The 22,709-nt window shown below is 35.1% G+C and overlaps 2 protein-coding genes and 1 pseudogene across 2 annotated transcripts; 2 read left to right on the top strand and 1 right to left on the bottom strand.

Moving 5' to 3' along the window:
- Positions 1 to 355: 355 nt before the first annotated feature.
- Positions 356 to 1,783, bottom strand: LOC124895984 (subtilisin-like protease SBT3.1). Its single transcript, XM_047406785.1, has 3 exons — positions 1,100 to 1,783; positions 893 to 987; positions 356 to 590 (listed from the first exon to the last, which is right to left on the bottom strand). Exons 1-3 carry the CDS (start codon positions 1,291 to 1,293, stop codon positions 511 to 513), a joined length of 369 nt encoding a protein of 122 aa, XP_047262741.1. The 5' UTR covers positions 1,294 to 1,783; the 3' UTR covers positions 356 to 510.
- A 573-nt stretch (positions 1,784 to 2,356) lies between these two features.
- On the top strand, positions 2,357 to 3,987 carry LOC124895985 (pentatricopeptide repeat-containing protein At4g18975, chloroplastic-like). The gene is made up of 3 exons (XM_047406786.1): positions 2,357 to 2,762; positions 2,949 to 3,060; positions 3,161 to 3,987. Exons 1-3 carry the CDS (start codon positions 2,677 to 2,679, stop codon positions 3,383 to 3,385), a joined length of 423 nt encoding a protein of 140 aa, XP_047262742.1. The 5' UTR covers positions 2,357 to 2,676; the 3' UTR covers positions 3,386 to 3,987.
- A 5,729-nt stretch (positions 3,988 to 9,716) lies between these two features.
- The window catches only part of LOC107861148, a 59,571-nt pseudogene continuing 46,578 nt past the window's right edge, over positions 9,717 to 22,709 (top strand).

The following is a 22,709-nucleotide window of genomic DNA, read 5'->3' on the forward strand; positions in this document are numbered from 1 at the left end:
AACGACGTCGTTTTAATTGAAACCGCGTCATCATGCCATGTCAGCCCTTTAATGACGTGGCACTTTGTGATTGGATCACCTTTCCAAGTGGGCGCAAGTGAAACTCACGCATGGGGGTGTAAAATTGGAGGTCATATTTGTTCAGGTTTTGAATAGTTAAAGGTCTTATTTGTGCACTATCAAAGTTTAAGGTTAAAGTTATAATTTGATGTCAAGTTTAAGGTCGTATTTATGTATTATGCTAAATAAAAACACATTTATGTATTACTTTCAACCTTTGAGATATGAAGAAAAATAAATACAATAAGATCACTGAAATAGGACCTAGATTAATAGCAAATATTAGAAAAATTCTAAAATATGATTCTTTTTCTCTTTGAGATATAATAATATCTTTTCAAAGGATTCAAAAGTGACAATTAATTTCCTCTTTATTTTGCGAATGGCTAAAAGATTGTAACAATATATGAGCTTTTGAAGAGCTTATTGACCATTTGACAATTCTCCTTGTTAATTGTTGATTTGAACTTCCAATCCCTTATCTAAGTCGAGATATCTGTCTTCATAGACGTGTAATACATCTTCTTGATCTGCGAAATAAAATTGTGCTTCAGTTGGTGCACTCAAACATTTTCTATACAAATATTAATTCGGTCAAGGCATATTTTGTTCTGTATTTTTTACAAATATATGTTCATAAGAAAAATAAAAATTATAAATTTCATAATCTGAATAAAGAAAAATCCACTGGTATAACAAAATAGACAACTTATAAATCAACTCAAAAAAAAATAACTTTAATGAAATTGGAAAATATCTAGGTGCATATTTCCTCTTTTCGGCAAAATTAAGCAACAAATTATGTGATGCAAATATTACAATACAAATTTACCTGACAAACGAGAAGCTTCTTCGGGAGTTAATAAAGCTGAAAATCCTACTATTTCATGATAATTATACAATATTGCTTGTTTTGCTGCCTCCTCGCTAAAGAAAAAGACGAGGGTGCATCAGACAATTAAAATAAATAAATAACACACATTATACCCTTAAATTATAAGTATTAGAGTAATAAAATAAGGAAAGTAGGGACATGAACCTTCCCAATACTGAGGTTAAGATTTTGACATAATCATGATTCTTAGTAAAAACAATGTAAGATGTTTTGGCCACCGGAGGATCGACAATAGGATCAACAATTGGTTCCAAATCGTATGCTATAATAAACAAAAAATGAGAAATCAAAAACAAAAATGTGAGTGTTATCGATGAAAAGTATTTGTCTTGAGCCATAGTTTGCTTTTTCTTCTTATGTGTGGAAATTAATTAAGTGGATGAGGGGAAAATGGGAGTGTGATAGTGCTAAAAGCAAATGCAGCTTGGTATTTATATGTGTTCTTGAAAGACATTTTAAATACTTGAGCATTAAATGAATAGGAGTAACTCAAGAGAAGTTTCTTTTTGACTTTAATTTTAAATACTAGTTAAAGCACCTTGAGCATTAACCTGATAAGAGTAACTCAAGGGAAGTTTCATTTTGACTTCAATTTTAAATCCTAATTGAAGCATCTTGAGCATTAGCTGAATGAGTAACTCAAAAGAAGTAAACTGCACAAAGTAAATATCAACCACTAGAAATTATAAGTTGGGAAACCGACAGAGTAGGGATCGAATATACAAAAATATATAGGGCAAAATTCAGAAATAGCATATTTATCCTCTTAATTATGAATTTCATAGTAATAATTTCATAATTACATAATATAATAAGTTGTATTTTGTATTTTTGTAATCAGTTGCTAGAAAAATACAAATACATATGATTTTTACTGCCCTTATGATGATATGTTATTTTATATTTTTGCAAACTGTTGCTTCAAAAATACAAATACATATGCTATAAAATGTAATTTTTATGTATTTTTTCCAATATAAATTGCTCAAAGTAAAGAAAAAATCAGAGAAAAGAGTGGATGCAGGTTGTGTTTGATATCAAGGAAAATATTTTCTAAAAAATGATTTCTTATTTTTTGATATTCGTTTGGCTAAAAATTTTGAAAAATATTTTTCCTAGAAAAATAAAATGACTTTCTTAATTAAAGTAAAGAAAATAAATTGCAATGTTAATACCACTCTCAAAATAAAAAAATTCTTACCCGCCCTTACCATCCCCTCCATTTAAAAAATAAAAGAATTCAAACTATTTCTTACCCTCCAACTCCCTTACCCCCCACAAAAAAATAAAATTAAAATTTGTTTCTTTTAAAATTTGAGGTCTATGAAAAAACTACACAATAATCTGAAAAGGTTATTTACCAATATACTGGAAGCAATTGTTAAACATGTTCAATGCAAGAAAAACGTTGGGGTTGGTTCAGACGCTCCTTTTTTACTAATTTCTCCGTTTCGTTTTAGTTGGTCCTTTCTTTAAAAATATTTGTGAGAATTTCATTATGTTCTTTCAATACTATACTTCACACTAAATGACTAAATAAAGTGTATTTACTCAAATTTATTATTTTCAAAACATAATTAATAAGGCTAATTTGATAAAATAAACCCACTAATTAATAGTATTTTTTTAATGGATGTGCCAAATCTGGGGTCAACTAACATGGAACGGAGAGAGTATATTTTATACGGATTGTTGCTCACTCTCTAAGGTTGTATTATCATATGCAGATAAATGTAACCTCTGCTCTTAAACATTCCAAGAAGCAGGGTGAACTTTCTCTTACTATCTCTGTCGCTGCTGATCACAAGTAATACTACGCCATTAACACTTTTTTTTTTAAACTGATTCATATCATCTGGTCTGTATAGCTGGTCAATGTGATAATAGTTACTCATTTTCTTGATTATATTCTGTGGAGTATTATCTAAAGCTTAATTTCATGTTAAATGTTCTTTTTATCTTTTCTAAATTTTGGGTTCTATAATTTTTCTAGATTTGGATGCAAGAAAGTTCAGAAGCTTGGAAAAATAGAACATCACCTGTGGAAGAAAAGAGAATCTGTTGGATCTGGGCAAAAAGCACTGAATCATATTCGGACTGCAAGTTTTGACAAATTCCTCTGGCTAATCACTATAGTTTGCTCACTCAAAGGACGTATTTTGACCTAACCTGTTTCTTTGTGGTCTGTAAATGGACAGATTCTTGAAACTTCCAAATGAGAAAGAGACTGTTTATGGTGCTTCATATAAATGGATTGCATGGAAGACAGAGTTTCCATTGATTGCAGCTGCTAAGGCTTTCAAAATCTCAAGGCAGCAGCGGCTGTGGACAAGAGTAATTCAAGTACGATTGCAGAGAGAGAGAGAGAGAGACGAGGAAGAGATTGATATGAATGCATATCGATCCGTCATTACTCTGATGAGTACATAGAGATGGAAATTCAAGTACGATTGCAAAGACAAATTAAAGTTATATCAGGTGATACAAGCCAAATCGACATCAAACTTTCAAGGACTACAATCCAAGGCCGACATAAAGTACCCAAGCCATGGTCATCTATGGTAGGCAAAGATATGTTTGGGGAACCATTTTCAAGCTCTCAAGAGCTCAACACCATGTGTGGAGGATAGCTTGGAGCCAGAAGCTGAATTTATCCTAAAACCTCAACAAGAAGGCAAGCCCAAGGACTACAAAAACTCTCATGATATTGAAGGAGTTAGATCTGTTCCAAACCATCTAGATACCATTTAAAAAGTATTTTAGAGTGCCCAAATCATACAAGAAGGACCAAAGGGCCTTAGAGGGGTCAAAGGAGTGCAAATCAGGGGTAAAAAGTCCCTTTTAGTAGGACCTGCGCCCCAGGTGCACTTGACCTGCTTGAGCAAGTCAAAACAGTAGCATCCGCTCCCAAGGTGCGCCCCATCTTCTTAAGCAGATGCCAAAGCGGACAAAATTGAGTTTTTGGTTAATTTGGATCACTTTTGGGTCCACTTATGTATTAAATAGCCCAATGCTATAAATACTAGCTATCTTAGATTATTTCCTTAGTTTATGATGTTGATTAAAGATGAAAACTCTCGAAAGTGTTTGACAGCTTGAAGAAGCTTATGTTGCATTTTGCTTAGAAATGGTGGTTGTAAGGGCATTTCAATTTCTTTGCGGTCAATGTAAGACATTGATACTTGTTGATAGTTGAATTAGGGGTTTAAGAGCTTAATATACTCTTTAGTTCTTAATTCTCTTTATCTTCTTTGTGTCTATCTATCTATCTTTATCAATCTATTCTTTTATCCCTTTACTTTTCGTATTTCAATTTTGTCGATTCTTTAGTGTTTGTGTTTGTTTCTAGTTTTCGTGGTTCGATCTTATATTAGTTGGTATCAGATCCGAGCTTAATTTCGTTCCTATGAAGTTAATCTTGGGTCTAGTCGTCTTGAAAGATCGAAAAATCACAAAAGAAATTAATATTCACGTTTTTGGTCTTAGGTCAAAAGTTGAGTCTTTGATTTTAGTGTTTGTGTTCATTTTAGCTTCCATAGTTTGATCGTTATCGTCAAATGTACTAAAATATTTTTTAATCCTACGATTTTAAATATGCCACGTGAAAAATTGAAATTAAAGTATTGTACAAAAAAGGGTCCTTTTTTAAACAAACTAAAAAGAAAATAGATCATTCTTTTGTATAGGAAGGAATTATATAATTACTTGTTGGTTATGCATAGTACAAATCCGATCATACGCATGAGCTTGAAATTTCATTACTGTGCGAAACCTAACAATTTTAGTTTGAAATTTCATAATATCACGCTCTAGTTACATATAAAATATGGGATTTGGATTTGGGCACATAATCTCTATACAAGAAGTTAGACTGAAGATGATACCGCAATGGGACTTCGAACCACGTGAACTCCATCAATCTAGGTGTACCAACCAAATGAAAACTCTTGTCATTTCAACATTTTGTTCTCTAACTGTTTATCAACAATATATCGTACAACTAAAAATGTAAGTTGAATTGTCTAATTCGACATTTGTAACAACTCTTATGATGGTTGATATTAGGTATCACAAGTTATGGATAGTTAAGATTACTCGCCACAAGTTATTTTCTCACCTCAATTGAACGATGAGTTCAGACTTATGTTTTCGCTATAGAGATACAGAAGGTAATCAGTGTACTAGGATCATAAACAAGTCCAGAATCTACTGCTCTTAATGGCCTTAAATTGCTCCTTTTCCGAAGCAGTTTGCATGTGACATTTGTTACTGACCGATGAAATCTGATTAGTAACTCGATAAATGGCAAGTAACCTATTTACAAGTTATTCTTGCTACTGTACTGTGTATGGTGACGGTACTACTCCGGCGGTGATTGTTACTTAACGGTGATACAAGATAAAGGTATGTATGGTACTACTCCGGCGGTGATGTAAACTTGTTACTTGACGGTGATACAAGACAAAGGTATGTATCGACCTGCACAGTGGTGAGGTAAATCTGTTATGATACAAAGCAAATTTATATATCGTCCTACTCAGTCAAGGTCATCTCAACAAAATTAGTGGCCTAAAGTAAAATTTTAATAAGCCTTAAATATATACACATAATAAAAATATTATCAATAATTTAGAGCTTGTTATAAAACAATAAAGAAGAAGAGTAGAGAGAATAGAAAGAGTGATTCTTATTTCTTCTCTTGAGGGATGAGAGATCATCAGATTGTAAATACAATGAACAAAACCCCTCTATTTATAGGAGAAATTTACTCCTAGTCTAAGTAAAAGACAGATGCTTCAAATCCTAATAGATATCAAAGTAGATCTTGATAGATATTCACTATGATGTAAATACATTTATAACACTCCCCTTGAATGCCTAATTGATAGATAATGTGCCTCGTTAAAACCTTACTAGAAAAAACCCAGTAGGAAAAAAAAATCCAGTGAAGGAAAAAGAGTACACATTTCTAATAATACACATTTCAGCTGCCTCATTAAAAAACTTACAAGGAAAACCCGGTGGGACAAAACCTTGAAAGGGAAAAAGAGTACAACGCGTATTTGCTCCCCCTAATGAGAACATCCTTGAACTTTTGCATCCCGATCCTGTGCAGTATCTTCTTGAAAGTTGCAATTGGAGAAGATTTGGTGAATAAATCAATCACTTTATCAGTTGAACGAATCTGTTGCACGTTAATATCATTATTCTTTTGTAGCTCATGTATGTAGAAAAGCTTTGTCAAAATGTGCTTCGTTCTATCTCCATTTATGAATCCTCCCTTAAGATGTGCTATTTATGCTGAATTATCTTTGTATAAAATTGTGGGTAGATTATCATATTTCACATCATATTTTTCTCGAATGAGATGTATCATTGACCTCAACCATACACATTCTCGGCTTGCTTCATGAATAGCTATTATCTCAGCATGATTCGATGAAGTGGCTACGATAGACTGCTTTGTATATCTCCAAGATATGGCAGTACCACCACATATGAACACATAACCTATTTGAGACCGAGCTTTATGCGGTGTATCGTGGACCTCAACCACAAACATTGTCGGTTTGCTTCATGAATAGCTATAATCTCGCATGGTTTGATGAGATGGCTATGATAGACTGCTTTGTATATCTCCAAGATATGACAGTATCCCCATATATGAACACATTACATGTTTGAGACCGAGATTTATGCGGGTTAGATGAGTACCCAACATCAGCATGGCCAGTAAGATCGGGACTGCAATCTTTAGATTAAAATAAGCTCATGTATCTTATACCATTTCGATGTCTCCTAGTAGGAGTAGAAATATACCTTGCTAACATACTAACCGAAAAGGCTATAGGCCTTGTAGTATTTGTAAGGTACATGAGTACATCAATTGCACTAAGATATGGTACTTCATAAACAATCCAATTTGATATATTTCGAATTTCAGAAAATAATCTATTGCTTTGAAAAGTCTCCAAGAGTTCCAATGATTTTCAAGCTATAAGCTTATACAATATAAGGATTATAAGTAAGTTTCCCAGAAACTTTTATATGCTTCAAGCATTTTGAATCCTTAAAAGTTTTTCACATAAGTATTGTCAAGTGACAATATTCAACATTTCATGAGTGACATCTTCAAATATCTGGACTGTAAATCAAATAAGTTTTATACTTACTAAGATGTATCTTTTCATGTCACTTGATAAATGTTTCTACGTCAGCATGCTTAAATAAATGTAGAATTTAGATCCTTGTAATCTTTCACAATATTGCGCCAATATTGTGTCAAATATATTGATGATATATCATTTCATATCGTTTCACAATAAGACATAATATTTTGAGATCTCATCACTTTATTATTTTCAGGCACATGAACCTTACATAAGGTTTCATGAAGTGTTATGTCGTAGGCATTTCAAGAGTTCATTGCCTTCTTATTATGATTATTTGCTCTTTATTTTTTAAGGACTATTTCATTTGGAACCGATTAGTCTACCACGCTTCACGCATACATAGACTCTGTCCTTTAGGAACACAAAATAAGAGCACTTACGCTTAATATGAGATGCTTTCGGCATTTGACTTGAATTATCTTTTGGATGAGGATCTGGTGATAATTTCTAACATATTTAATAGCGCTTATAATCTCTCCCTTATGTTAGGAAAACTAACATACATCCTCTACTTCTTTGAGGAATCTATCTTTGTGCATTGGTATATTAATTAATCGTATACCGCACATCAAAATTATTAGATGAAATAATTAGTTTCCGAGCTTGAACCAATTGAGAGGGAATAAATAATCATAATTTATTGGTGTAATGCATACAAATGTTATTGTATGCAACATATCATATTTCAGACCAACACATGAAGCTTTGTTCTCATTAGCGATGGTTTAGCTATTTATCAAAGACATTCAATGCCAAACCATCATCATCAAGATAACTTTCTTGATTGCACAATCTGAAAATTATGCTCAATTTATATTGAACAAGTAACCTTATGAATGTCAAACGTAGGTTGACCATGAATATATATGTGATCATCTTATTGATGCATCTTTTCAACATATCACATGATAGGTGAACGGGCCCTTATTCACCTTTTTTTTTTTTTTTCAAATTTTGAGGGATCCAATCCCAAAATTAGTTGGTCCAACCAACTTATCATGAGAACAAGCAACATTAAAGTTCATGAAGAATTTTCTAATTCTTCAATATATGTTCAATACTCAGTATGCACATCTTCGGAATAACAATCGCCAAGTTTATCATGATATGTATTTTTGCTTTAGTAAATTTTAGATTTACTATCATATGAATAAATTTCAGATTTACTACTTCAGAAGTAGATTTCAAAATTATTCAACCTCTTTTGGAGGTGAGTTGTGATACAATCACAATCACGTGCACGTTTGCATTAATAAGTTTCTCATTCCACAGGAATTGAATATAATCGTGCCTTAAGCCTATCAAATTATGATAGCTTATAACCTCTTTCAAGATTTTGCTACTTCAGAAACAAATCGAGGCATACATATGATGTAGAGAATTCTTCTCTAGTATATTTTATAATCATATAAGCGTGTGAAAATATCGTCACTTTTGATGATCATTATCATATTGTCCCTCCACGCGTATATTCGTGCATTTAATCACTTGTCTTTTTTCATAAATATTATGTACTGCTACCAAATACACCTCAAGAATGAAGTAAGTTGTCATATTTCAGACTTATCATATATTGCTACCACATTCACTTCATGGAATGGAGCATATTAAATAGGTCGAATTTCATGACTTTTCATTAAACACCCATTATTTTGTCTTAACTATCATAATATCATCAATATGGTGTATTGAGATTCAAACTCAACATCTTTTTCATATAAAGGCGTCTTAGGCATGAATCAATGGGACTTGAACCCAACATATTATCATCCTTTTTGATAATATTATTTTTGAGGAATAAGTTTAAAATATAAATGGTTCCAAACCAATTATTTTTCCTCAAATCCAATAATAATTATATTAATAGTAGCAAAAGAAAGATAACATAAAGAATTACTAACCTTGAAATACTTCAGATTTATAATCTCACCTTGTTTGTTAGAATCTCGTGCCGATAACGTGTTATAAAATAATAAAGAAGAAAAGTAGAGAGAATAGAGAGAGTGATTCTTATTTCTTCTTTTGAAGGATGAGAGATCATCAGATTGTAAATACAATGAACAAAACCCCTCTATTTATAGGGGAAATTTACTCCTAGTCTGAGTAAAAGACAGATGCTTTAAATCTTAATAGATATCAAAGTAGATCTTGATAGATATTCACTATAATGTAAATACATTTATAACAGAGCTATCTTTTTTTATTCTTATGTGTTACTTTTTTTTACTATAGTATTATTAGAAGATATTAAGCATTTAACTTCACATATTAATATTATTATTTATAAAAGTAAGGACTAATTTTAACTAATAATATGTTAGTCATTTGTTTACAATGGATTACCTCTAATATTATGAAGATTTGATAAAAAGTTTTAAAATATTTTTAATAAAAAATAGAAAGTTCTTCTTTATTTTTTTAATTTAAATTTTGTACCTTTTATATTTTACCATCTTTGATATTAATTTAAGTAAAATAAAAATCATACAATTCATATTAGATTTTTTGGGACCTCAAAATTTTGAAATTTAAAGCATATGTTTTATTAGTCTTACCCGTGAGCCGCCCTCTGAATCTGCTACCCTTGTGCTCAGTGGTGATGTAAATCTGCTACATGGCGGTAATACAAGTCAGCTACTTGACGGTGATACAAGATGAACGTATGTATTATACAGCTCAGTGGTGATGTAAATCTATCATGTATCTTCCTTTTCAATGATGATGTGATGATACAAGACAAATGTATGTACCCGACTTTGGAAGAAATTGATAAAATCTAAAGCTAAATTAATAGTAATTTTCAAGTTTTGCAAGGAAGAGCTCAACAGTGTTGAGTGAGTGAATTGAATGGAAACAAAGCAGGCTAAATTTAACTTTGGGAAATCTCTGTTAGTTCCTAGTGTTCAGGAGCTTGCCAAACAACACCTAACCAATAATCCGGATAGGTATGTCCATCCAGGACAAGAATCTCAGGCTGTATCTGCTATCCGAGAAGCTGTACCAGTTATCGATGCCCAGAAGTTGATATCAGGAGATTCCATGGATTCTGAGCTGCAAAAGCTTCACTCTGCTTGCCAACAATGGGGTTTCCTCCAGGTTTTATTTTCTTCATGATTTGTTTATTTATTCAGGTGTGATTTCTTTTAATGAAAATGGTTGTCTGGGAAGCACAAGCGGTTTTTCTTCATCAAAACTAGCTGTTTTGGCCAAACAAACTCTTAACATTATTTGCATAATTTTCAATTTTTCATCTATTTAGATCAAATAAACACCAAAGACATGTTAAAACAGTGTTTTAAAATGGCAGGTTTTTGTCACTGACCCGATTTCTCAAGTTGTGATGGCGCCTACCTTATCCCCTAGTAGGCAAGCCAAACCATAGCCCGAAATAATAGATAACAAGCTAATAGGCAGAAATCAGAAAAGATCGTGTATAATGATAGCAGTAGTAAATAAAAGTACTAACAAACAGAAAGTAACCATATCTCATATACTAAAACGAGGGAAGAAAAATTACCAAATACACAAAAGAATTCCTCCCAAGACCTGGTAAGGTCGGTATAGAGCCACTACTAAAATATACCCAGAGTACTAGACGAAATTCCAAATATACCCACTATACACAAGCAGTCTAGAGTACAAAAGACTAAGCCAGAGTAGATAGAGAAGGATCAGCCTCGGACAACAGTAAGTTCACCCTGCTACAAATCAGTACTGGAAGGTAGGAATCACGTCAATGACGACTGCTAATACTCGGATCTGCATCGGAGAAAAGATGCAGAAGTGTAGTATGAGTACCAAAGCAACGGGTACTCAGTAGGCATCATCGACCGACTGAGCTCAATACAAAAACGGTATAACTACAATGCAAGGATGTAATCTAAATCAACAGTAAAAAGGGACAGAAAAGTAAACAACTACCAAGCTACGCGAATGAGATAGAAGAATAAATGTAAGCGATTAGAAAATAAATAGCGCAATAATTACAGACAAATCAAACGTAACCTACCTGGCACCCCATAAGCCCGCTAGGCGCGCAACATAACCTAACTGGGCCCCCATAAGCCCGCTACACACATTGAAGAAGATAATTAATCCAATCGTACCCCCATAAGCCGGTGGGACACACAAGTAGCAATTAAAGAAAATAAACGTAAATAATTTGTAACTGAGCCAATCCCAAGAAACCATGATAGTCATGTAGATGTGCACCGGACTTGAACCGGTACCAATAGGTAGTAACGAGAGGCCAGATACCGGAATCAAACCGATAGTGATGGATAATAACAAGAGAACATGTGCCAGATTCGAACCAGACATAGTGGATAATAACGATAGGCCACATATATAATATACAATAGCTCTCATAATCAGATGCCGGACTCGAACCGAAACTCAGAGGAACCACAACCATAATCAAATGCCAGACTCAAACCCGAAACTTATAGTAACAATAATAATCAAATGTCGGACTAGAACCAAAACTCATAGTAGCAATAATAATCAAATGCCGGACTCGAACCGGAACTCAAAGTAACAATAATAATCAAATGTCGGACTTGAACCGGAACTCATAGTAACAATATTAATCAAATGCCAGACTCGAAACAAAACTCACAGTAACAATAATAATCAAATGCCGGACTCAAACCGGAACTCATAGTAACAATAATAATCAAATGCCGGGCTCGAACCGGAACTCAGTAACAATAATAATCAAATGTCAACGTCTAAATAATCATTTGTCAATCTTAATTAAAAAGGGATAAATTCAAGATTTTGGAATTTAGTTTCACGTCCTAAAGTAATAGATGCTATATTGTATTAAAAGATAATATTTCAATATTTACTAGAATGGGGTTTTAATCCGGATAAATAAGACATTTTATATAAATCAAATAAATACGCATCTACAAGCATCTATCCAAAGCTAGCATATAATAATTTACAATTTCAGTAAATAAGTTCAATCTAAATATAAGATAAACCTAACCTACCCCAAAATTATAATATCTTTTTGCGAAACCTCCGAATAATATCCTACTAGAAATCAAGCTTGGATAATTGATTAATTTATTGATTCTCCCTTTCGATTTGTGTGTTCAACAGGTGTCCTTATTGTGTGTGGAGAATTAAATGGTTCGTGTATGTAAGTGTTGAATGGAGAAAAGAAAAAACAGGATTTTCCATTGAGCGTATAAAGTGGATGACTTGTATATATATATTGTTAAAAGATCAATGAATAGCTAAGATTTGACAAAAGTCAAAATATCTACAAGTTGCTGCCCACAATACTTTCCACACGTGTGGTGCTAAATAGCCACAATTAATAATTTTTTTACACCGTATATATATTTGAGTATTGCATAAATTCGTGATAAAATAATTATAATATTTTGAATGTACCATAATTAATAGAAAATTGTTTCTAACAAAACCTCTATTATATAATAATAATATTTTAACATTTTTTAAATTTACTATCTCCGCTTAAAATATTAATAAATTATAAAAGTCTATTATAAAGTGATACAAATATATCACCACTTAAAGAATTTTACCAATATCGAAAACATTGTAGAAGGATACTAAATTATATTTCTACCAAATGTCAAATCAAATTAAATAATCCACGATATATTTAAATAGTACTAAAATTATATGAAAATACAGGGAAATGACCGTAAGGGTCATTACAGTTTTGGATTCGCCGGGGGCGGGCACTGCCAGGGCTTACGCCTCGCTCTGTGCCAAGTAAAATGCCCAGCCTCACTCGCCTCCTTTCAAATCACAGGTTAAAACTTAATACTATACCTATTTCTAATTCCACGAAAAATGGACTTAAATATTACTATCACAAAAAAAGTAGTCTAAAATGCATGGTTCTGATCTTCCAATTTATTGGTCGTATGACAGTTTAACTATTAGTTCTAAAAGATTACTCTTTGTTTTCTGGTATAGGCAACTCTGTAATTGTGAAAAGGTTATTGAATTTTGCTAGCATATTATTGAATGTTAGGTTATGAATCATGGAGTGACACCTTTTTTACTGGAGGACTTCAAGAGAGAGGTTATAGAATTGTTTAGACTTCCAATGGAAGAAAAGAAGAAACTATGGCAACAAGAAGACAACGTTGAAGGTTTTGGGCAGGCGTTTGTTCTATCAGAGGAGCAGAAGCTAGATTGGAGTGACATTTTTACCGTAAAGACTCTTCCTCCTCGTATCCGCAAAGTGGACTTGTTTCAGAAATTGCCTTCAGGGCTCAGGTGCCTATCTCTCAGAACATAGTTACCCCTCTCACTGAAAAAAGAAAAATCATGAGCTCTCTTCAAGAGTTCATTGCTTAAACGATCACTGAACTATTGGGAAATAAGTGAACAAAGTTATTCTTCCTCTTCTTTTTTTTTATGAGAAAAGTTGAGAAAACTGGTATGTTCACCTATTTCTACTAGTTCAGTGATCATTTAAGCAACAGACTCTTCTATCCAAATCCAGCTAGCGATATTAATGATTTCTTAGAAAAATATAGGAAAAAGGTCCAAATTATTTGGCCCTTGGACCATTAACCAGGAGTAAGTTATGAGAAAATAGGTAAGATCTTATGGTTAGTAATTTATAACCACCAAATAAGGAGGAATAATTATGAACCTTGAGCGATAATATTATACTCTTTGAGATGATTCCCAAACTTGCTAACTATACTTTTTGTTAGAACTACTTATATTTTGTAACTTGTTCTTTGTTAGAACTGTTAGCCCATATGTTATTGGGCCTTTAGTTTATGGACCTTTAGGTTATTGGCTATGTATATATATAGCCTACTTTTGTTTTAGTTAGTTTTTATGCTTTTCAGATTATATTGTAAACCTTAGCCTTTCTTTCTTTCAATAAAGTTCTATTAACATGGTATCAAAGCTAGTTTGATCCATGTCCTTTGATTTGTTGGTTGAAGATTTTGTAGCAGGCACCTACTGCGCGGATCGAACTTTGTTAGAACTTTTTGAGGTGCTGCTGTATTCGTTTGCTGTCTGGTATTGTTCGTCTTTCGTTCTTTTGCTTGCTGCCATTGTTGTTCGTTCGGAATTGTTCAACCTAGGGTTTTGCATCTTTTTGTTTTTTTTTGAATTGTTTGTGTGTTGCTGTGTTTACAATGACTGGAAAGGATGATTCTCTCCAGTCCATTAGTACTCAATTAGATGGTAAGAACTATGCCTATTGGAGTTATGTCATGAAGAATTTTCTTCGTGGGAAGAATATGTGGGGTTATATCACTGGAGTAAAACTAAGACCTATCGATGATAAAACTGAAAATTTTGATTTGTTGGTGGACTTATGGGAAACTAATAACTCCAAGATTATCACTTGGATCAACAATTCTGTAACTCAGTCAATTGGTATGCAATTGGCTAAGTATGACACAGCAAAGGAGGTCTGGGATCATTTGGAAAGACTGTACACTCAGTCTAATTTTGCTAAGCAGTACCAGTTGGAGTATGATATCCGTGCTCTTCAACAGCATGATCTCAGTATTCAAGATTTTTATGCTGCCATGTCGGATTTGTGGGATCAATTGGCACTTACTGAATCTGCAGAGTTAAAAGGTTTTGGGCCGTACATTGCTAGACGGGAAGAGCAACGCTTGGGTCAGTTTTTGATGGCACTACGTTCTGACTTTGAGGGCCTACGTGGAACAATCCTTCATCGATCTCCCCTCCCTACTGTTGATTCTGTGGTTCATGAACTGATTGCAGAGGAGACTCGTATCAAGTCTCAAGTGGATAAAGGGTCTAAAGTAACTACTACTCCTGTCGTGTTTGCTGCTTCAACTGATCAGTCTAGGCCACCACGTACTCAGACTCGACAATCTCCTAACGTTGCATTTGATGAGTGTGCATTCTGCAAACAGAAAAATCATTGGAAGGCTCAGTGTCCGTTGTTACTTAACAAGGTCAAACAACCTCAATCTGGGCAGCAACAGAAATATGGGCAGCAAAAGTCTCCGTCACGCTCCTCTGGTGCTCCTCCATGGTCATCTCGTCCTCCACAGTTCGCTGCTGCTGCACCATCTGTAGATGTTGAGTCTGTTAGCACTATGCCACCTTCTGCGTTGGATCCCCAGGTTTTCGAACAGTTCAGACAGTTCTTCGTTTCTAATCCTACGGCCATGTCAGCATCTATGTCTCATTCGGGTTCAGTTTCTTCTAGTACCTCAGGTATTCCTTCCTCCTTGTGGATATTGGATTCTGGTGCGTCTCATCACATGTCCCCTCATTTGTCATCATTTGGTTCTTTGTTACCCATTTCACCAATCTCTGTTATGTCCGCGAGTGCTGTACCTATGTCAGTCGAGGGTGTTGGTTCTGTTACTACCCCTCACATTGTCCTCTCTGATGTTTATTACATTCCCAAACTTGCTTTAAATCTTGTTTCGGTCAGTCAGTTGTGTAAGGCTGGTAATTGGGTGTTTTTTTCTGATTCTGTTTGTGTTATACAGGACCAACACACTCAGAGGGTGATTGGGACCGGCCATAGGTTGGGGGAACTCTATGTCTTGGAGAATCTCAAAGTGTCTGCAGTTGCTGCCTCTAGCATAGATTTATCTTCTTTTCGTTTGAGTCCTTTGTCTTCTCAGTTTTATCTTTGGCATTCCAGATTAGGACATGTGTCAGTTTCACGTTTACGTTTTTTGGTCTCTAGTGGTGCTTTGGGTCATGTGAACACTAGTGATATTTCAGATTGTAGTGGTTGTAAACTGGCAAAATTTTCTGCCTTACCGTTTAATAAAAGTGTGCCTTATTCTGTTGCTCCTTTTGATATTATTCACTCTGATATATGGGGACCAACGCCAGTATCCACTAAGGGTAGATCGACCTATTATGTTTCGTTTATAGATGACTATACTCGTTATACCTGGGTGTATCTTATGAAACGCAGATCTGATTTCTTTGGCATTTACAACAACTTTAGAGCCCTTGTTAAAACACAACATTCGGCTGTGATAAAGTGTTTCAGGTGTGACTTAGGGGGTGAATATACCTCTAATGACTTCACTCAGTTACTTGCCTCTGATGGTACCATACACCAGTCATCGTGTACCGACACTCCTGAGCAGAACGGTCTGGCAGAAAGAAAACATCGTCATATTGTTGAGACAGCACACTCTTTACTTTTGTCTGCAGAGGTTCCTAGTATTTTTTGGGGAGAAGCAGTCCTAACTGCTGTATATGTGATTAATCGTATTCCTACTGCATTGACTTCAGGGATGTCTCCGTTTGAGAAACTATATGGTCACCCGCCGAATTATTCTGCATTACGAGTTTTTGGATGTACTTGCTTTGTTCTTCGTCCTCATGTTGAACGAAATAAGTTAGGGTCAAAATCAGCTATATGTGTGTTTTTGGGGTATGGTATTGGACAAAAAGGATATCGTTGCTATGATCCTGTAAGTCAGAAATTATATGTTTCACGACATGTCACCTTTTTGGAACATATTCCTTTTTATTCCATTCCAGCTAAAACCCATGATGTGACAAAGTCAGATATTCGGCTTATTGATCCCTTCGGGATTGACATAGAGGTTCCAGTTCCGGATCCATCCATGCCTTCTGGTGTGCCACCTGATAGTGCTTCAGCCTCGCCTGTGCCTGAGTCTACTCCTTCGACTGTTGAGACTGGAGACCCACCACCTCTGAGGAGGTCTACTCGACCTTGTAAGTCCACCAAACTGCCAGATTTTTCCTATTCTACATATTCAGCCTCATTTGCTTCCTTTATTGCAAACATACATCATTTGTCTGAACCTGAGTCGTATAGAGAGGCTGTGTCTGATCCTCTTTGGCAGAATGCTATGGCTGAGGAACTTGCTGCTCTTCATCATACACATACATGGGATTTGGTTACTCTCCCACCTGGTAAGCATGCGATTGGTTGTCGATGGGTGTATAAGATAAAAACAAAATCTGATGGGTCTGTTGAGCGATACAAGGCAAGACTTGTGGCAAAAGGATACTCACAACAATATGGTATGGATTATGAGGAGACTTTTTCCCCCGTAGCAAAGATGACGACTGTTCGCACTATGATTGCTGTTGCATCCGTTCGACAGTGGAAGATATTTCAGATGGATGTCAAGAATGCTTTTCTGAATGGTGATCTCCACGAGGAAGTTTATATGACTCCTCCCCCAGGTATTGACCACCAGCCAGGTGAAGTTTGTCGGCTTCGAAAAGCTTTATACGGTCTCAAACAAGCCCCTCGTGCTTGGTTTGAGAAATTCTCCACTGTTATTACTTCCCTTGGATTTGTCCCGAGTAACCATGATTCAGCATTGTTTGTTAGATGTACAAGTGCAGGGCGAATTCTATTGTCCTTATATGTAGATGATATGATTATTACTGGTGACGATCATAGTGGTATTGAGTTATTGAAGCATGATTTGGCTCATCGATTTGCAATGAAGGACTTGGGCTTGCTGCGTTATTTTCTGGGTATTGAGGTGGCTCAGTCTAAGAAAGGGTATCTTCTTTCTCAGACTAAGTATATATCTGACTTGTTTACACGGGCGCGTCTTTCTGACAACAGGACTGTAGATACTCCCCTTGAAACCAATGCACGTTACTCTCCTAGTGATGGTGTTCCATTATCAGATCCGAGTCTTTATCGGACTATTGTGGGTAGTTTGGTTTATCTTACGGTTACTCGTCCAGATATAGCACATGCAGTTCATGTTGTTAGCCAGTTTGTTACTGCTCCTACTTCTGTTCACTGGGGAGCTGTACTTCGTATTCTAAGGTATCTTCGTGGCACTCAGTTTCAGAATCTCTTGTTTCCCTCGACGTCATCTCTCGAGTTGCGAGCCTATAGTGATGCTGATTGGGATGGAGATCGCAATGATCGTAAATCCACCACTGGTTTTTGTGTGTTTCTTGGAGACTCTTTAATCTCGTGGAAGAGCAAAAAACAAGATGTTGTCTCTAGATCTTCCACGGAGGCTGAGTATCGTGCTATGGCTGTGACTACATGTGAGATTATTTGGTTACGTTGGCTTCTTGCAGATATGGGGGTTCACATTTCTATGCCTACTCCCCTGCATTGTGATAACAAAAGTGCGGTACAAATTGCAAAGAATTCTGTCTTCCATGAGCGTACGAAGCACATTGAGATTGATTGTCACTTCACCCGTCATCATTTACAGCTCGGGACCATATCGCTTCCTTTTGTTCCATCGTCTTTGCAGATTGCTGACCTTTTTACGAAGGCTCAGTCGGCGTCTCGATTTCGTTTTTTGTGTGACAAACTCTCAATGCTTATTGCTGTTGCATTGTGAGTTTGAGGGGGGATGTTAGCCCATATGTTATTGGGCCTTTAGTTTATGGACCTTTAGGTTATTGGCTATGTATATATATAGCCTACTTTTGTTTTAGTTAGTTTTTATGCTTTTCAGATTATATTGTAAACCTTAGCCTTTCTTTCTTTCAATAAAGTTCTATTAACAAGAACTACTTGTATTATATGTCAATTAGCAAAGGCTTTAAGGATGGATGAAAAGGAAATGAGAGAGCTATTCAGTGATGGTATTCAGTCAATGAGAATGAACTATTATCTACCATGCCCTGAGCCAGAAAAGGCTATTGGCTTTAGTCCTCATTCTGATGCCTATGCCCTCACCGTCATTCACCAACTAAATGAAACTGAAGGTCTCCAAGTCCGAAACAACGATATCTGGGTATCAATAAAGCCCCTCCCAAATGCTTTGATTGTGAATATTGGAGATATGATGGAGGTAAACTAACAACTTTTTACCTAGTTACCGATTTCTCTAAGGGTGGTGACTAGTGAAAATTGTAGTCTTTTGGTTGGGTTTGAATATTCGTGAAGGGAATTAATTCAGACTTATGTGTAATGATTCAATCTGTTCACCCTTTCCCTGCAAAAAAAGAAAGATGCTTGGAGGGAGGTGGAAGCAAGGAAATCATACTATTTTCATTGATTTGATTTATTAGATAATACAACTTGGCTAATTAGAACTTGCTCGTTCAGAAATATCTTATTTTATGCAAAGAAAAGCTCATTTTCTTAATAGGATATTATTGAAAATATCATTTGAAGACTGTCTACGTAAATGTGCTATGCTTGACTTGGCATGCAGATAGTGAGCAATGGGGTTTATAGGAGCACTGAGCACTGCACAAAACAGTTGTAAACTCAAACAAGGAACGGCTCTCTGTTGCAATATTCCATACCCCCAGCCTTGATTCCGAACTGGGACCTGCACACAGCCTCGTTGGACCAACTAATCCTCCAATTTTCCGAAGAGTTCCAGTGCAAAAATATTTACAGGATTTTTTTGATTTTTGCATGAAAACTTGATGGAAAATCGTACCTTGATTTCATGAAGGAAAGAGGTGATTGATGATGAATCCTTGGTAGCATTTGTTACTTTTGTTGTTTTATTAGCTTATCTACATCATGTGAAATACTTTAGAAGTTGTTCTTCCTATTGTAATTTTGGATTCCATTTTACGATGACTGTAATAAACAAGGAGGCAAAAAAGCACATTCTCTATTTCCTTATATATGATTATGTTTGACTCGACTCAGGGTTTAAAATGTTAAACACACAGACTAGCCAAAGAGGCTCAACGTCTACTATATATATTGTTAGAAATCGGGCAGAAATAAAGCAAACCACAAGCAGAGAGAACACAAGATTTATGTGGAAACCCTTGCGAGAAAAGCCACGGGCAGAGGCAGAAGAGGTTTTCACTATGAAAGAAGAGGAGTACAATGCGGAGCAACATAATTTCTGAATAATCAAAATCGACTTACTAATTGCACTTAAATAATACATGCATACAAATAAGTCCTAGGCCCAAAAACATAAAGGTCCTAGTCCCGATCCCTACGCTACAACCATATACCCCATTGAAAATCACAAACATGGGTCACACCGCAAAATTTTCTGGGTCGATTCAACAAATTTTGGGTAACAACTCTAACATATACAAAATTATTTTAGTATCATTTTCAGTCCAGAGGAGCTCGGGTGAACGTCCCGACCCCAAGTTAGCTCCGCCCTTGTTTGTAATTTGAAAGGTTTAAAATAATGATATATCGATTTGTCATTAAAATTAAATTTTCTCCAATTGTTCTTTCTTTTCTCTCTATATAATTATTTTTATATGAAAACACATAAAGTAGATGCATTGTTAATATACAGTAGTCATGTGATAGAAATTAGAATGACCAAAGAATGACGTAGATCCGTGTTTGAACATGGTATCCATTGTCCTTTTGTTGTATAGCATAATCTGTATTAGTGAATATGTTTATATATGTTTCTCGGGGCTTTGAGCTATAGATGACAAAAGAGTTTTAAAATAAGACGTAGATGACATAAGTCTTAATTATTGAGTGGAGGTGACAATTACTTTATTATGGATTAAGAAAGTTTGGTAAGTTTGAGAATAGCCCAGAAGTTTTTAAATTTATAATTTGATCCAAATATTTACCTAATATAACATAAAACAGAGGAAAAAAAAAAGGCGTCTTTCTCTCTCTTCTCATCCATCATTGTTTTCTCTCTCTTAGCGATTTTTGTTGTTCATTGTTGTTTCTGCTTTATTCATCATCTTTTGCTTCATTATCATCATCTTCTACTTCATTATCATCTTCATCTTCTTACTGTTGACCATTGTCATTGTTGTTACCGCTACTGTTCCTATTTGACCAATTTCTTAGGTCAAATTTTATTTCGTACATCACTTTCCACTTTGACATTACTTCATAGGAGACTTTGGTAAGTCAAATTATGATTTTTAGTTGAATTTGTCATCTGAGTAACTGTTATTATGTTATTTTTCAACAATAGATAGCACGCGAACATGAATGTGATATAAGAGCCATCTGTTTAAACAAATCTGTTTCAAAGAAAGACTCATATGTTGGATTCATGTTTATAGTTCTATAGTGCCGTACTATGAATCGAACATATGGCCCATCTGTTGTAACAGATTAGTTATTTAGTGCAACATGATAAAAATCTGTTACAACAGATTAGTAACCTGTTGCAACAGAACCTAAACTCGATTCAAAAAAACGTGTTGTCTGTTGAAACAAGTTAAATATCTGTTGCAAAAGATTATTAGCCTGTTACAATAGAACCTGAACTCGATTCCAACCGATGGTAAATATCTGTTGCAACATATTAGTAACCTGTTGCGATAGAACCTGTCCTCGATTCCAATAGATCGTTATCTGTTTCAACATGTCACTCATCTATTGGAATCAGCTTCAAAGGTGCCACAGTACTGTAACATCAATCCTAATAGGCGCTTCATTTATTGAAAAAGATATTTACCCTATTGCAATATATGATTCACCTATTACAAAAGATGACTCGTCTGTTGAAATCAGCTTCAGGAGCATAACATGAATCCCAACGGTAAGTAATCTGTAGAGGCTGATTACACATCTGTTGGGATTCATTTACGGCACTATGAAATCATTATTAACTTTTTTTTCAATTGACTTTATTTAGGTACCACTAATTGAAGGATCAATAACAATAGGGGTGGATTGTCATGGTCAATGGATCAAGAAGAGCAATCGATATGTATGGCATTGGAATGAGGGTGAAATTTTAGAGAAGATAGCTATGACAGTCCAAAATGATATTTCATATGATGATTTTGTGAACTTAATCATCATTTATTGTGGATTGAATTGTCAATCAGAAGAACTCGTCATTAGCTACATGCATAGCTCCTTTGAAAATCAGAGGGTATTACCTTTTAAGATAATCGATCAGGTTCAGTTGCATGCTTATCTTAGTGATTCATCCAGGCTGGTGTTAAGGGTGTACATGGTTGAAAAGACGAGAGAGAATGAGAACTAGAACGTAGAAGAAGAACAATAATAAGACATCTTTGATGATAGGTTGGATGATCTAGACATGAATATTCCAGATGATGATCAAACACTTACGCCCATTGATGCGACCAATATGATGGGTAGTTCTTCTCAATCGACATAATCTGGAAATATTCAAGACGAAGGGATCGGCTTTTTTTTATAGAAATGTCATTCAAGGACAAGAATGAACTATCTACCACTTTGTTTATTTCTTGCTTGAAAAAAGTTTTTACAATAAAGAAGGTGATTAATTCGAGCAGTGTTTTTACTTCAAATGTGCTAATCCAAACTGCAAGTGGTGGTTGAGAGCGGTGAAGTACGCAAGTACTGACAGATTCGTCATTCATAAATATGAAAAGAATTACACATGTGGTTCGGAGCATATCTTGGGCCAAAATCCTTACGCCACGGCAAAGGTCCTCGGTGAATATTTCAGGAGTAGTTTCCCCGATGGCAAAGGCCCTTCAACAAGGGTTATAGCCAATCAACTCCTTACGGAATTGGGTATCCTGTTCAGTTATTGGAAGATATATACGACCATGGGGATTGAAAAGGACTTGGTTAAGGGGACACACGAGCATGGGTATACAGTCCTGGAGGCCTACCGTTACATGATTGAGTCCACAAATCCCGAAAGTAAGATGACATTGCATGTTGATGAAAATGG

Source organism: Capsicum annuum, chromosome 2 (genome assembly GCF_002878395.1).
Source record: "Capsicum annuum cultivar UCD-10X-F1 chromosome 2, UCD10Xv1.1, whole genome shotgun sequence".
NCBI classification, from domain to species: Eukaryota; Viridiplantae; Streptophyta; class Magnoliopsida; order Solanales; family Solanaceae; genus Capsicum; species Capsicum annuum.